This window comes from Microcebus murinus, chromosome 15 (assembly GCF_040939455.1).
Source record: "Microcebus murinus isolate Inina chromosome 15, M.murinus_Inina_mat1.0, whole genome shotgun sequence".
NCBI lineage: Eukaryota > Metazoa > Chordata > Mammalia > Primates > Cheirogaleidae > Microcebus > Microcebus murinus.
The window spans coordinates 77,057,330-77,071,511 of NC_134118.1; the positions used below are offsets into that span (position 1 = coordinate 77,057,330).

The 14,182-nt window shown below is 45.4% G+C and overlaps 1 protein-coding gene across 3 annotated transcripts in view; it reads right to left on the reverse strand.

Annotated features, from left to right (window-relative positions):
* KLHL2 (kelch like family member 2) overlaps positions 1-14,182 on the reverse strand; it is a 94,145-nt gene that overhangs the window by 21,890 nt on the left and 58,073 nt on the right. For all 3 annotated transcript variants that reach the window (XM_012770581.3, XM_076010751.1, XM_076010750.1), the window contains 3 exons: positions 7,650-7,759; positions 3,196-3,312; positions 1,849-1,998 (listed from right to left, as the gene is read on the reverse strand). In XM_012770581.3, coding sequence (XP_012626035.1) covers positions 1,849-1,998; positions 3,196-3,312; positions 7,650-7,759 — 377 coding nt within the window. The remainder of the gene's footprint in view (positions 1-1,848; positions 1,999-3,195; positions 3,313-7,649; positions 7,760-14,182) is intronic.

The following is a 14,182-nucleotide window of genomic DNA, read 5'->3' on the forward strand; positions in this document are numbered from 1 at the left end:
GTGAACACCTGGCTCAGGGAGAACCTTTCTCCTGGTCTGACTGTCCTCTTTCTGCTATAGCTAGCGCCACCACCCGCGTTGGCGCTATGTGAACACCTGGCTCAGGGAGAGCCTTTCTCCTGGTCTGACTGTCCTCTTTCTGCTATAGCTAGCGCCACCACCCGCGTTGGCGCTATGTGAACACCTGGCTCAGGGAGAGCCTTTCTCCTGGTCTGACTGTCCTCTTTCTGCTATAGCTAGCGCCACCACCCGCGTTGGCGCTATGTGAACACCTGGCTCAGGGAGAACCTTTCTCCTGGTCTGACTGTCCTCTTTCTGCTATAGCTAGCGCCACCACCCGTGTTGGCGCTATGTGAACACCTGGCTCAGGGAGAACCTTTCTCCTGGTCTGACTGTCCTCTTTCTGCTATAGCTAGCGCCACCACCCGCGTTGGCGCTATGTGAACACCTGGCTCAGGGAGAACCTTTCTCCTGGTCTGACTGTCCTCTTTCTGCTATAGCTAGCGCCACCACCCGTGTTGGCGCTATGTGAACACCTGGCTCAGGGAGAACCTTTCTCCTGGTCTGACTGTCCTCTTTCTGCTATAGCTAGCGCCACCACCCGCGTTGGCGCTATGTGAACACCTGGCTCAGGGAGAACCTTTCTCCTGGTCTGACTGTCCTCTTTCTGCTATAGCTAGCGCCACCACCCGCGTTGGCGCTATGTGAACACCTGGCTCAGGGAGAGCCTTTCTCCTGGTCTGTCCTCTTTCTGCTATAGCTAGCGCCACCACCCGCGTTGGCGCTATGTGAACACCTGGCTCAGGGAGAGCCTTTCTCCTGGTCTGACTGTCCTCTTTCTGCTATAGCTAGCGCCACCACCCGCGTTGGCGCTATGTGAACACCTGGCTCAGGGAGAGCCTTTCTCCTGGTCTGACTGTCCTCTTTCTGCTATAGCTAGTGCCACCACCCGTGTTGGCGCTATGTGAACACCTGGCTCAGGGAGAGCCTTTCTCCTGGTCTGACTGTCCTCTTTCTGCTATAGCTAGCGCCACCACCCGCGTTGGCGCTATGTGAACACCTGGCTCAGGGAGAGCCTTTCTCCTGGTCTGACTGTCCTCTTTCTGCTATAGCTAGCGCCACCACCCGCGTTGGCGCTATGTGAACACCTGGCTCAGGGAGAGCCTTTCTCCTGGTCTGACTGTCCTCTTTCTGCTATAGCTAGCGCCACCACCCGCGTTGGCGCTATGTGAACACCTGGCTCAGGGAGAGCCTTTCTCCTGGTCTGTCCTCTTTCTGCTATAGCTAGCGCCACCACCCGCGTTGGCGCTATGTGAACACCTGGCTCAGGGAGAGCCTTTCTCCTGGTCTGACTGTCCTCTTTCTGCTATAGCTAGCGCCACCACCCGCGTTGGCGCTATGTGAACACCTGGCTCAGGGAGAACCTTTCTCCTGGTCTGACTGTCCTCTTTCTGCTATAGCTAGCGCCACCACCCGTGTTGGCGCTATGTGAACACCTGGCTCAGGGAGAACCTTTCTCCTGGTCTGACTGTCCTCTTTCTGCTATAGCTAGCGCCTTCTGAACTGTCACTAGCGCTGATGAAACTCGGGGCACAAAAGCCAGGTCCAGAGGGTGACCTCGCGCAGTCCACAATGATCTAGAAATGAACCGCACGGCCCGCCCTCGACACGAAAAGTCAGCAGAGACCGAAGCACGCAGACTAAACTTAGCGCTCTCAGGAACCTTTCCCGCTGCAGGAAAACCGAAACAGTAAAGCATGGAAATCCAGATGAGCACAAACATTAACAGCCAGCTACACTATGGGCCTTTCAGGCGAGGCAACAGCAAGTAAGAACAACAGGCCCTACTTTGGGAAGGTTCATGGGCGTCCGCAGCCGGGTCCGGACGCTCTTCATCAGCACCCGCTGCTCTGTGGGCAGCAGGTGGTACTTCATGGCCTCGATGAGGTAGTCTTTGCAGGCGCTGCTGTTCTTGACCAAGGCCTCCTCTTCCACCCTCTGCAAGAAACCAGACACACCCACTCAGGGACAGCCACTTCACTATGGAACTGCCCAAAAAATGGAAGTAAAGAAGAGGAAAAAAAGCAGTGACTATCCTCTGTAGTTTAGTCTAAAAGAGCAAAGTTCATAAATGTGACTAAGAGAAAAATAAATGAAACCAAAAAACGCTCCAGTATCTGGCCTGCAGAGAAAAACATATATCGGCAACAAAGAGAAGAAAAGCAATGAAAAACGATTACATTTGATGTCAGCTATAGAATATAATAAAATCTTTAGATAATAAGATATTCGCCTATTTCTTATCTTTAAACATCAAGCCAAACAGTAAAAAAAAAAAAAACAAAAAAAACTAGAAACAAAATTTAGATAACAAATCCTTCAGGTGGGGCAAGCAGTACTAGTAAGTTAACAATACCTTTTTCAGACACAAGAGGGTAGGTGAGGTGCCCAGGAAAGAGACAACTCTTTAGAGCGACTGCCTACACCACAAATGACTCTTGTACTGGTGATGTCCCACTTCAAATGCAGGACACTGTTTTGTTTTTTTCTAGTTTATTTCCTTAACAGAGGACCAATGATTACACAGATCCCAACAAATAATGAGGTTTCCAGAAATCCTAAAATGTTCAGATCCAATCTCCTAAAGAAGAAATGTTTCTTTTGATGGTTTCAGTTATTAACATAACACTGAAGTGTTCCTAGTAGGATGCTAATGATAAAAGAGAAAATTTAAACTTGTTAGGGGACTACTGAACAATTGTTTATTCCCATTTATTCCAAATAACCTGTTTTCCCTCTGCTTAGAAATAAAGTTAAAATCAAGTGTGTGCCACTATTAAATTATGAAGTAAAATCAAACAGAGTTTGGGTCGAATCTCAAAATTCCATTCTGTGGGGATCAGAAGAGGCCACTGAAGGAAGAACGCAGAGAAGCGCAGCGCAGTGGCCCAGAGCCGCAGAGCCGCGGCCCGCACCACGGCAATGGCCACGGTGCGGCCGCGATGCTCTACGGTGGAGCGCAAACCCCCGCGAGCGGGGCTCTGGGACGGCAGCCACACAGCCGCAGACACCCTCAGGCCCCGTGGGCACTTCAGGGACCTGTGCCCGCCGCTCCTCTCGCTGCGTGACGAGGATCCGCGCAGGCCGGCACAGACGCCCCGCTGCGTGCACCCTGCGCTTTGCGTGGGCTCTCACCTGAACCAGATACTCGCGAGGAAGCAGCGGCAACCGCACGTGCTCCATCAGCCGAGCCATGAACTCCTGCCGCACGTCCTTGTCGTGGCTCACCCAGGCTATGACCGCCTCGAACACCTGGCGGGAACAAGGGGGGGAACCAGCCATGAGCTGCGCGCCGGCGCATCCTGGTGAAACACGAGGAGACCACGCTCCACATACGGCTCTCGCTAACACCTCCAAGGGTGATCCATGGCTCCAGTTTTTCAAGTCCCGACTCACAGTGTGCTTGCGAAGCCATTCACTCCACTGCTTTCTTTCTGTATGATATCAGTGCTTTAGCACTTTTGCACAGTCAGTACTTTTCATTTGGTATTTACTAAGCATTTTACCAACTACTTTACCACCAAATCTTAATTTTAATGATATGAACTATTTCACCATAGATAGCCTTTCCAAACTGAATTTAGTTCTACCTACCTACACTTAAATCTTACGTCCCTTTGAATGAAGCATCTAAAATAATAAAGCAAAGTGCTATACTGGAATGAAAATCATGTACTATTATAAATAATTCATGTTTGGCTTTTTCTTTAGATTTACAAATAAATGTTGGACCATAAACTTATAAATCAAGGGTTCGCAGAATAGATTAATTCTGTTCTGTCACAAGAGAATATATGAAAATGTAATATTTTGAAATTTTCACAAATTAAACGATAAGGGCTTTACTACTTATAACACACACCTACGAGAAAGCTAATATGAAGACAGTATTTATCCAGATAATTCCCTTTCACACTGAAGGAAGAAAATGCATCACCTGATAATCTTTAACAGTCTCCCTGCATTTGAGGTCAGAGTCACAGAAAATGTTTGATAATATGCAAATGGATTACTGGCAGTGGAAATAGGTTATTTTGATACAGGAAGAGAGCAAGAAACTAAAAATAACGCACATCGCACTCAATGCCCCTCTTTAATCCGTCTGTCAGTATTTACCGAGCGCCTGCGTGCCAGCGCTGGGGAGAAAGGCGAGTGAGGCAGTCTGCACTCTACCACTCGCCCCGCTGCCGTGCTGTCTTCTCTCCGCTCCTGCTCCTGCCGTGATGTCAGACCCTACTGCTCCCTGGCGAGACTTCAGCACCCTCCTAGCTGGCCCTCGCCCCACTTTGGTCCGCTTTGCACATCACCACCAGGGAAGCCTGGCTCCAAAGCTGGCCCCTAATAAACCTCATCTCCTGAGATCCACACCCCCACCCTGCCCCGTGCCGCCAACAGAGAGCCAGGGAGCGACTTCTGCAGCCGGGTCCTGAGAAGCCTGCAGCCTCTACCCCATCTCTTGAAACGCTCTTTTGGGGCAAGCTAAACATCAGGGAAGAAGTCTGACCGCTTGAGACTGTGAGAAACCCAAGCAAGCTACGGAGAAGGAAGGGAGGGGAAAAGTATGGAAATTGAGAAACGGGGGTGGTGGGGGGACAGGCAGACAGACCGGTGAACCCCCAGCCCAGGAGCTGGACAAGTGAGTGAAGAAGCCACCCTGGACCTTCTGGATCCACAGACGCCATGAGCAGAACTCAAGCCCTGGATCTGCGGCTCCGCAGAACCCTGCCAGACACCTCCAGCCTCTGGGCCAGCCCAGCGAAGCCTCAGACACTGAGGAGCAGAGACAGGCTGCTCCCAGGGAGCCCTGCTGGACACAGAATTTTGAGCATAATAAAATGGTTAATGTTTATGACACTACATTTTGGAGTGGCTTGTTAGATAGTAAAAAACAGAACAGCCCTCAGGATATGTCTGTGATGCAGATTTTAGAGGTTTTCATCACTACGATAAAGTTAATTTTCTTTAATATTGCTGAGAAGATATTTTATTATGTCATCTTCCCATTTTATCTCCCATGATTTTCCCATATTCTAAACTCCAATCAAGGGACATTTCATTCAAGTCTGTTTGGCAAAAAGTTAAAAATAAAAATAAAGAAATTAAAGAAATTAAAAAAGTATTAAAAAAAAAAGTAAACTCCAATCATACTGAACAAACTGAATACAATCATTCTTTCCTATCTCGTTATATTTGTATATTCTCTTCCCTCTGCCTGGAATGGCCCTCCCATTTCCCGGGCAAACTCACGCATTTCAAAGACCAGATCACACATCTGAACCCGCTGAAGCACCATCCCTGTCCTCCCCGCACAAAGACCGAAAGCTTCCACGGCACTCTTGGCAGCACTCTGTCCCCATTCGCCCTGCCGGCTGTCCCACAAGTGGAGGAGTAAAGAATGTTATTTTGTTAGTCTTCTTCCATCTAGGACCCCAGGACAGTGCCAGTGTGTGGCAGGCACTCAGTACTCGTCTACTAAATGTGAACTGTCATGTCCTCGTCTGTATTTCTCACTGCTGTGGTGACAGATCCCACAAACACTGTCACACGTTCTCTCATATTGTAAGCAATCAAGCAAATGTGTCTTTTTGCCCCCAGGTGGAATGAATACACTTGAGAAACAGGGTTAATGCAACTTTAAATGCAAAGCATGCAAAGGAGAAACTCAAGGTTCCTTTCCTTGGTGCTGGGAAAACTGGAACGCTACAAGCTGAAGAATGAAACCGGACCACTGTCTCTGGCCACACGCAAACACCGACTCTAAGTGGACTAAAGACTTAAACACAAAACCTGAAGATATGAAAATACTAGAAGAAACCTAGGGAAACTCTTCTGGACATTGGTCTAGGAAAAGAATTCATGACTAAGACCTCAGAAGCAAGGCAACAAAAACAAAAATAGACAGCTGGGACTTAATTAAACTAAAAAGCTTCTGCACAGCAAAAGAAATAATCAGCAGAGCGAACAGACTGCCTGCAGAATGAGAGAAAATATCTGCAAACTATTCATCCAACGGGAGATTAATATCCAGAATACACAAGGAATTCTAACAACTCAACAACAAAAAACAAAGGATCCCATTAAAAAGTGAGCAAAGGATATGAATAGACATTTTTCAAAAGACAACATAAAAATGGCCAACAGGTATATGGAAAAATGCTCAATATGACTAATCGTCACAGAAACGCAAATTAAAACCACAATGAGATTATCATCCTATGCGAGTCAGAATAGTGATTGTTAAAAAGACAAAAAATAACAGATGTTGTCGAGGATGTGGAGAAAAGAGAACTCTTACACACTGTGGGTGGGAATGTATATTAGTACAGTTACTATGGAATACAGCATGGAGATTTCTCAAAAAACTAAAAACAGAACTGCCGTATAACCCAAAAATCCCACTACTGAGTAACAACCTAATGGAAAATAAACCAATAAATCAAAAAGATACCTGCACTCATATGTCTATCACAGTGCTATTCACAACAGCAAAGATACGGAATCAACGTAAGTGTCCATCAACAGAGGACTGGCTAAAAATGTGGTATGTGTACAATGGAATAACTCAGCCATAGGAAAACGAAGTCATATCTTTTGCAGCCACCTGGATAGAACTAGAGGTCATTTTCTTAAGTGACATAAGCCAGACACAGACAAATATCACATGCTCCCACTCATAAGTGGGAGCTGAATAACACGCACACGGACATAGAGCGTGGAATGGTGGACAGTGGACATGTGGAAGGGGGGGTGAACAATGAAAGCTTACTCAGTGGGTACAATGTACATTATTTGGGTGGTAGACACCCTAACAGCCCTGTCTTGACCACTACGCAATCTACTCATGTAACAAAATGGCACTTGCACCCCATAAATTTATATGTACGTAAATTTATATGTATTTAAACACTTCATGTCCTTTAAGCACGGTGTTTTCAGGAGCTTTTATGTCCTGATTCCCGCAAACTACAAAACCCACCCAAAGGGAAAAGCCCGCGGAGAGAAGCTTCTCCAGCTGCAAGGCAGGTGCAGTGGCCGACAGAGGCAGCGCTGCGGGACAGAGGACGGGCACAGGCGGCAGGCGCCCAGAGCTCCGAGGAGGGACGGGAGGAAGCACAGGGTGCGGGTGCGGCACAGGGAACCGAGTTAAAAGGAAGATGACAGGCAAGTAGGTGCAGTCCAGAACTAGCAGCACTCTGCCACCTGGATAGCCTCTCTCAACCCAGCAGACAGTGAAATCGCTTCCGTGAGAAACACTGTGTTCAGATCACAGTTCTTATAGGCATCTAGCGGTAGGAAGAAACCTGTTTCCCAAAAGGTGCTCGTTTCAGAGGTTACTGTGTGCGAGCTCTTGCTGTGGAGGCCCCGTGCAAAGGTCAGACGTCTAAAAATTTAGGGAACCTCCCAAGAAGTGAAGAAACAGAGTGATTTACAGACAATCAGCAAGTCAATTAGCTGAGCCTCTTAACTGCCAGACCAAGGATCGCCGCCTGTCACTGCACACACAGGATCACAAAGTCACAAAACGAGGTGAAATAAAGAACGGAGGTGTACTGTGTCACTGCACACTGAGAAAAGGAAAACACACTCACCTTCTCCTCTGAGGAAATGGTCAGTTTGTCACTTGAGATTAAGCTGCATACTTGTTCAATGCCAAGGTTGAGAAATTCCTCGCTAAGCACGACGTCTGCAAAATGTTGCTCTGTGTGAGGGTTAAAAAGAAAATCCATGAACACCAACATTCCATTGCCATGGTTTCAAACTGCTTGCAAAAGAAGAGGTTTTTCTTAACTTATCTAACCTAAGAATGAGAAAACCAACTATACTTCCTCTAGGCAAGAACTAACCAGACAAACTGAAAGAAATTCAGAGATACCTGGGAAAATATCTTGAGTGATCTATGTATACCCAAGCAAGGAAACAGACCAAGTAGGAAAGTTGCCTTCATGCATAAGCACTTAGTTGAAGCACTTCTGCTCCATGTGGTGGTATTTTAGACTTAGACATCTATTCCTCATACGGTAATGACACTGTCAGCATTTAAGCCTATAAAACCTTTTTTATTACATAAATCAGATAAAGAAAAGATGTTATACATTCACACACTTGAATGTATTACATAAAACATTAGAAGGTTCAAAAACATTAGGGAGTAAGGAAGAAAACTCTGCTTTATTTGAAAACTAAACTAAAGAAATCCTAAATGCTGATCAATCTGAATATGTTATATGACCAACATTTTTAAAAAAGAAACAAAATTGGTTTACGATATAGACAGCTCTGAAGTCTATGCAAGCAATTTCCTGGGAATCAAATTACATGATTTTAGACCCCAGTTCCTTTCTAGAAACTAGTAAAGTTCTTAAAATATTAAAAAAATGCATTCCTTGATTTCACAAATATGGCCACTCCTCCCAAAGGGAATAAAAAACTTTATTGATATAATTAAATGTCTTAAAAACTTACAAAGAATGAATCACTTACAAAATAACCTTTTCTGCAAATCCATCTCTCACTCTCAAGTGAGAGCTGCTCACAGGCAAACGTGGAGGTGTAGGCTCTGGAGCCAGACACACCAGGTCAAATCCCAGCTCAACCACTGCCAACTCGCACTTCCCTGTTCGGCCAACTTCCCCAAGCCCCAGTTTCTTTGTCAGGAGGAGGATAACAAACACAATAATAAGATGGCTAATGGTCTACAAAGCACCTAGAAGTGTGTCTGGAGGAGTATGGACTCAATGATTTAGCTCTTGCTGTGATCCCTAAGTTCTAAAATAAAATTTGCTAGAAAATCTAGGTTATCTTTTAGGTCTTCACAATTAACCACATTCTAATCATGTTGTTGTTTTTTTTTTAAAGGCTTTTCTAGGTGAATAAAAGAGTCATTTCAAAAATGTATTTCAACAGACCATAAAAAGGAATACCTGACTTCCCCTTCAGAGACATTTAAAAAATAAAATCTGCATTTTCATAAACACATGAAAAGATGCTCTACACTGTATGTCATTAGAGAACCGCACAGCAAAACATCAATGGGATACACATCTACTAGAACAGCTAAAACCGAAGACACTGACAACATCAAATGCCAACAAGGATATGGAGCAACAGGAACCCCCAGTCACTGCTGGCAGGAAAACAGTGTGGCAGTTTCTTCCAAAATCAAACACAGTCTTGCCATACAATCCAGCAACTGTCTTCTGACAGCGCTTTATTGAAAAAAAAAAAAGAAAAAAAAAAATCCAGCAACTGTACTCCTTGGTATTTACTCAAATGAACTGAAAACCTACGGCCACACAAAAACCTGCACATGGATGCTTACGGCAGTTTCATTTATACTTGCTACAACTCTGAGGCAACCAAGATGTCCTTCAGTTGGTGAATGGATAAACTGGTACAACCGTACAATGGAATATTATTCTGTGACAGAAAGAAATGAGCTATCATGGGGGGGAAGGGGGATGGGCAATAAATGTAACCTTAACATTTGTACCCTCATAATATGCTAAAATAACAAAGAAATGGGAAAAAATAACATAAAATGAAGAAAAGAAAAGAAAAGAAAAGAAAGAAAAGAAAAGAAAAGAAAAGAAAAGAAAAGAAAAGAAAAGAAAAGAAAAGAAAAGAAAAGAAAAGAACTATCAAGCCTTGAAAAGACACGGACGAACCTTAAATGCATATCGCTAAGTCAAAGAGCCAATGTGAAAAGTCTCAATACTATACACTTCCAAATATGTAACATTCTGGACAAGGCAAAACTATGGAAACAGTAAAAATGTCAGTGGTGCCAGGGTCTCCTGCAGGGAGGAAGGGAGAGATGAACAGGGCACTTCTAGGGCAGTGGAACTCTTCTGTGACTGTGTGTGCATGCCACCACACATTTGCCGAGGCCTATGGTTGCACAACGTAAAGAGTAAACCCTCCTGTAAACCACAGGCGGCAGTTAACAACAGTGCATCAGTACTGGCTCATCAGCGGTAACAAACGCAGACCGATGCAAGATGTGTGTGAACAGGGGGGAACCAGCCAGGCCCCATGGCTCACGCCTATAGTCCCACTGAGGATCACTCAAGGCCAGTTCAAGATTAGCCTAAGCAAAATAGTGAGATCCCTGTCTCTAAAAACTATTCAAATATCAGCCAAGTGTGGTGGCTCACACCTGCCGTCCCAGCCACTGGCGAGGGAGGATCGCTTAAGCCCAAGGGTTCAACGCTGCAGTGAGCGATGGTCGCACCACGGCACTCCCGCCTGGGCGCCAGAACAAGACTCCTTCCTTCCCTCCCTCCCTTCCTTCCTTCCTCTCACACACACACAAACACCCCCCCACACGCACACACAGACACACTCGCACACCTACAAACACAGAGACACACCTACACACACACAGAGACACACACATACTCAAACACCCCACACACACAAACTCACACACAGACACACTCACACACACACAGAGACACACCTACACACACACTCAAACACCCCACACACACAAACTCACACAAACACACACAAACACACACACACAGACACACTTACACACACACACAGAGACACACCTACACATACACAGAGACACACACACAAACACCCACATACAGACAGGAAACGGGTGGGGGAGGGACAGAGAGGGACCATGAGAACTCTGTACTTTCCACTCAATTTTTCTATAAACCCAAAATTGTTCTAAAAAATAAACTCTTAGTTAAAAGAAAGAATGCACTAATAAAGAGCAGCATAAATGATAAATCTGTGATGGATCAAAATTCAAATTAGAAAAAGTCACATTGGCACATGAAAAATGCAAACTAGAGAATACACTTAAATATCCACTTTTCAGAGACAGCTAGCGCTGGCGGCACAGCAGCCCTTCGCAGCAGCGCCCGACCCTGTGAAAGTTCGGTGGAATGGCAGACTCACAGCTGCCGCAGCTCGCCGACAAAGGCCCTTCTGCAGCTCAAATATGAACCTGCTACTTTCTGACTTTACAAGAAGTTTATATAAAGTAATCATTTCAAAAGTTTTTTTACACACTGAGAGAAAACTTTTTTCTATAGCTGGGTTTCGTAAAGAATGACTATAAGAAAAGCATGACCAGACTCTAAAATATTGAGAAATAAATTCATCTTAACGAAAAGCTGGCAAACAACATATAAATTTGAAAATACATATAGCAACTTGGAAATTCAAATAGAAAATACACAGTAGCTACTGAACAAAACAGAAGCTACATAAACCTCTTCCCCAGTCACAAAAACATTTTCACCTCCAGATGTACATCTATCATGGTTTTAGACTGAGCTGCTCTCAAAGTTTAAATCTGTATCAGGGTAAGAGATTGCTGACATCCTTGTACTTTCCTGGGGAGAACAAACTCTCCAGTGGTAGTGAACTACTGTATATTATCCTAGTCTCTGCTTTAACGTTCAGAAAAAATGTACTTGCTAAAAAAACAAATTGATTTTTTTTTTAAATCAGCAATTACCATAACACAGCTATTAAACAAACATACACCACCTTCTCACCAATTACAAAATAAAATTAGTCTAAAGGAAAAGTGAAGAAAGAAGAATTTTTCAAATTTAAAGTAACTTTCAGCCAGGCGTGGTGGCTCACACCTGTAATCCTAGAACTCTGGGAGACCGAGGTAGGCAGATCACTCAAGGACAGGAGTTCGAAACCAGCCTGAGCAAGAGCAAGACCCCGTCTCTACTATAAAAAGAAAGAAATTAATTGGCCAACTAATATATATAGAAAAAATTAGCCGGGCATGGTGGTGCATGCCTGTAGTCCCAGCTACTCGGAAGGCTGAGGCACAGGATTGCTTGAGCCCAGGAGTTTGAGGTTGCTGTGAGCTGGGCTGATGCCACAGCACTCTAGCCCGGGCAACAGAGTGAGACTCTGTCTCAAAAAAAATTAAAATAAAAAAAAAAAGTAACTTGCATTGCAGATGAACATGTATTATTAAATATTTCCAGCACTCAGATACGTTCTACTGGCACAACCCTACCTCTTTAGAAAAATCTTTTGGCTTCGGCATCTAATGCTCACACCCCCGTGTTAAATTTTCTTCGGAAATGGTGTGGTAAATATGTAAAGTATCACTGAATGAGGAAGGCACTATTTGGCAACATCTGGAGTAAATTAGCTTACGTGAGGGCCTGCCTTTCTCTATTTATATTAACAGGACATTTCTTCAGGTGTTCTGCAGCGTCAATGACAGGCAGTCTGACAGGCCTGTGGCTTATGATACTCCTCGAGGGAACCGCCACCTCAGGAAGCCCCGGTGACTGGCTGGCCAGGCACGGCGTGCACTCCTGACACTATGAGCTCTGGCTATCCAAGTGTGCCCTGTCGCTGACCTTCTTGACGTAATGTTAACTACCTGTAGCATTTTCTTTCTTTTTTTTTTTTTTTTTTTTGAGACAGAGTCTCGCTTTGTTGCCCAGGCTAGAGTGAGTGCCATGGCGTCAGCCTAGCTCACAGCAACCTCAAACTCCTGGGCTCAAGCAATCCTGCTGCCTCAGCCTCCCAAGTAGCTGGGACTACAGGCATGTGCCACCATGTCCGGCTAATTTTTTCTATATATATTAGTTAGCCAATTAATTTCTTTCTATTTATAGTAGAGATGGGGTCTCGCTTTTGCTCAGGCTGGTTTCGAACTCCTGAGCTCGGAGCAATCCGCCCGCCTCAGCCTCCCAGAGTGTTAGGATTACAGGCGTGAGCCACCACGCCCGGCCAACCTGTAGCATTTTCTGATCTTTCCCACTCAGACTGGAGACTCCACAGGGTCACCTACAGCAAGTCACACGATTTACATGGCTTGACACAAACCACAACCCACACGGCTCACGGATACCCCGGGCCCCAGTCCCGGCCCAGCCCTCAGTGTCTGCAGAACGGCTGTGCTCTGTGTTTGGCACGCTTCGATGCCACGGTCTGCAGTCCCTAGGTTCTCATCAACCCATGCTTGTGGGGCACGGTCCCATTAACTCCTTAACCAATTCACTGGGCATCAAACTAAAAACATTAAAATATAGTATCCAAACTTATTGTATTTTCAAAAGCATCTATCATGTTCTTTGTAAACCTTGCACTATAAAGAAAAAAAAAAACAATTAGTGAAAAACCGTTTGTTGATTTAAGCTTCTGGCAAACACTTCTGAAAACTATGACTAGAGGAGTGAGTTAATCATTACCCTGTTAATGACGTATTTCTAATGAGTGTGAAAGGGTGGCCTTGCAAAATAACAGGAAAATCTCTCATCCTACAATTTCCCCAGTAACAGTTAAAGATCAATCCTATGAGTTCTCTCAATAACAGGCAACCACAGGAGTTCTGTTCTGCATAACTTTCAAAAAGGGCAGAAAAGATGGAAAAGAGATGTAAATCTAGGTCTTTTGTTTTTCTTTGAGACAGAGTCTCACTCTGTTGCCCGGGCTAGAGGGCTAGAGTGCCGTGGCGTCAGCCTAGCTCACAGCAACCTCACACTCCTGGGCTCAAGAGATCCTCCTGCCTCAGCCTCCCGAGTAGCTGGGACTACAGGCATGTGCCACCATGCCCGGCTAATTTTTTCTATATGTTTTTAGTCATCCAATTAATTTCTTTCTATTTTTAGTAGAGATGGGGTCTCGCTCTTCCTGAGGCTGCTTTCGAACTCCTGACCTCGAGAGATCCGCCCACCTCAGCCTCCCAGAGTGCTGGGATGACAGGCGTGAGCCACCGCATCTTGCCTAAATCTATGTCTTTTAAAATTGCTTTTGAGAATCTGCTTTTTGCAGAGTTCCCGGTGAGCAGCAGGCAGGGTGGGAGCGTCAGGCCCCGGTGTACTCGTATCTCGAGGGCAAAGTCACGTCTCCAGCGATAACGATGGCGCCCTACTCAGAGGTGAGGCAAGGAAGCCAGCTGCCGACTCTTGGACTTTGACATCTTCCGAGAAGGAGGAGCGGAGCAGACGCAGCAGCGCCCTGCTACTCTGACTACAGCCACAAATCTTCTTCATCCCAAATCAGAGGCCAGGTGCTCATTCTCTCTGCCAACACGATAACCCTCTCTTTCACCCTGCTGGCCCTTTTTCCCATCTGGAAAAAGTAAAATAAACTTTTTCTTCTTTCCATCCTCATC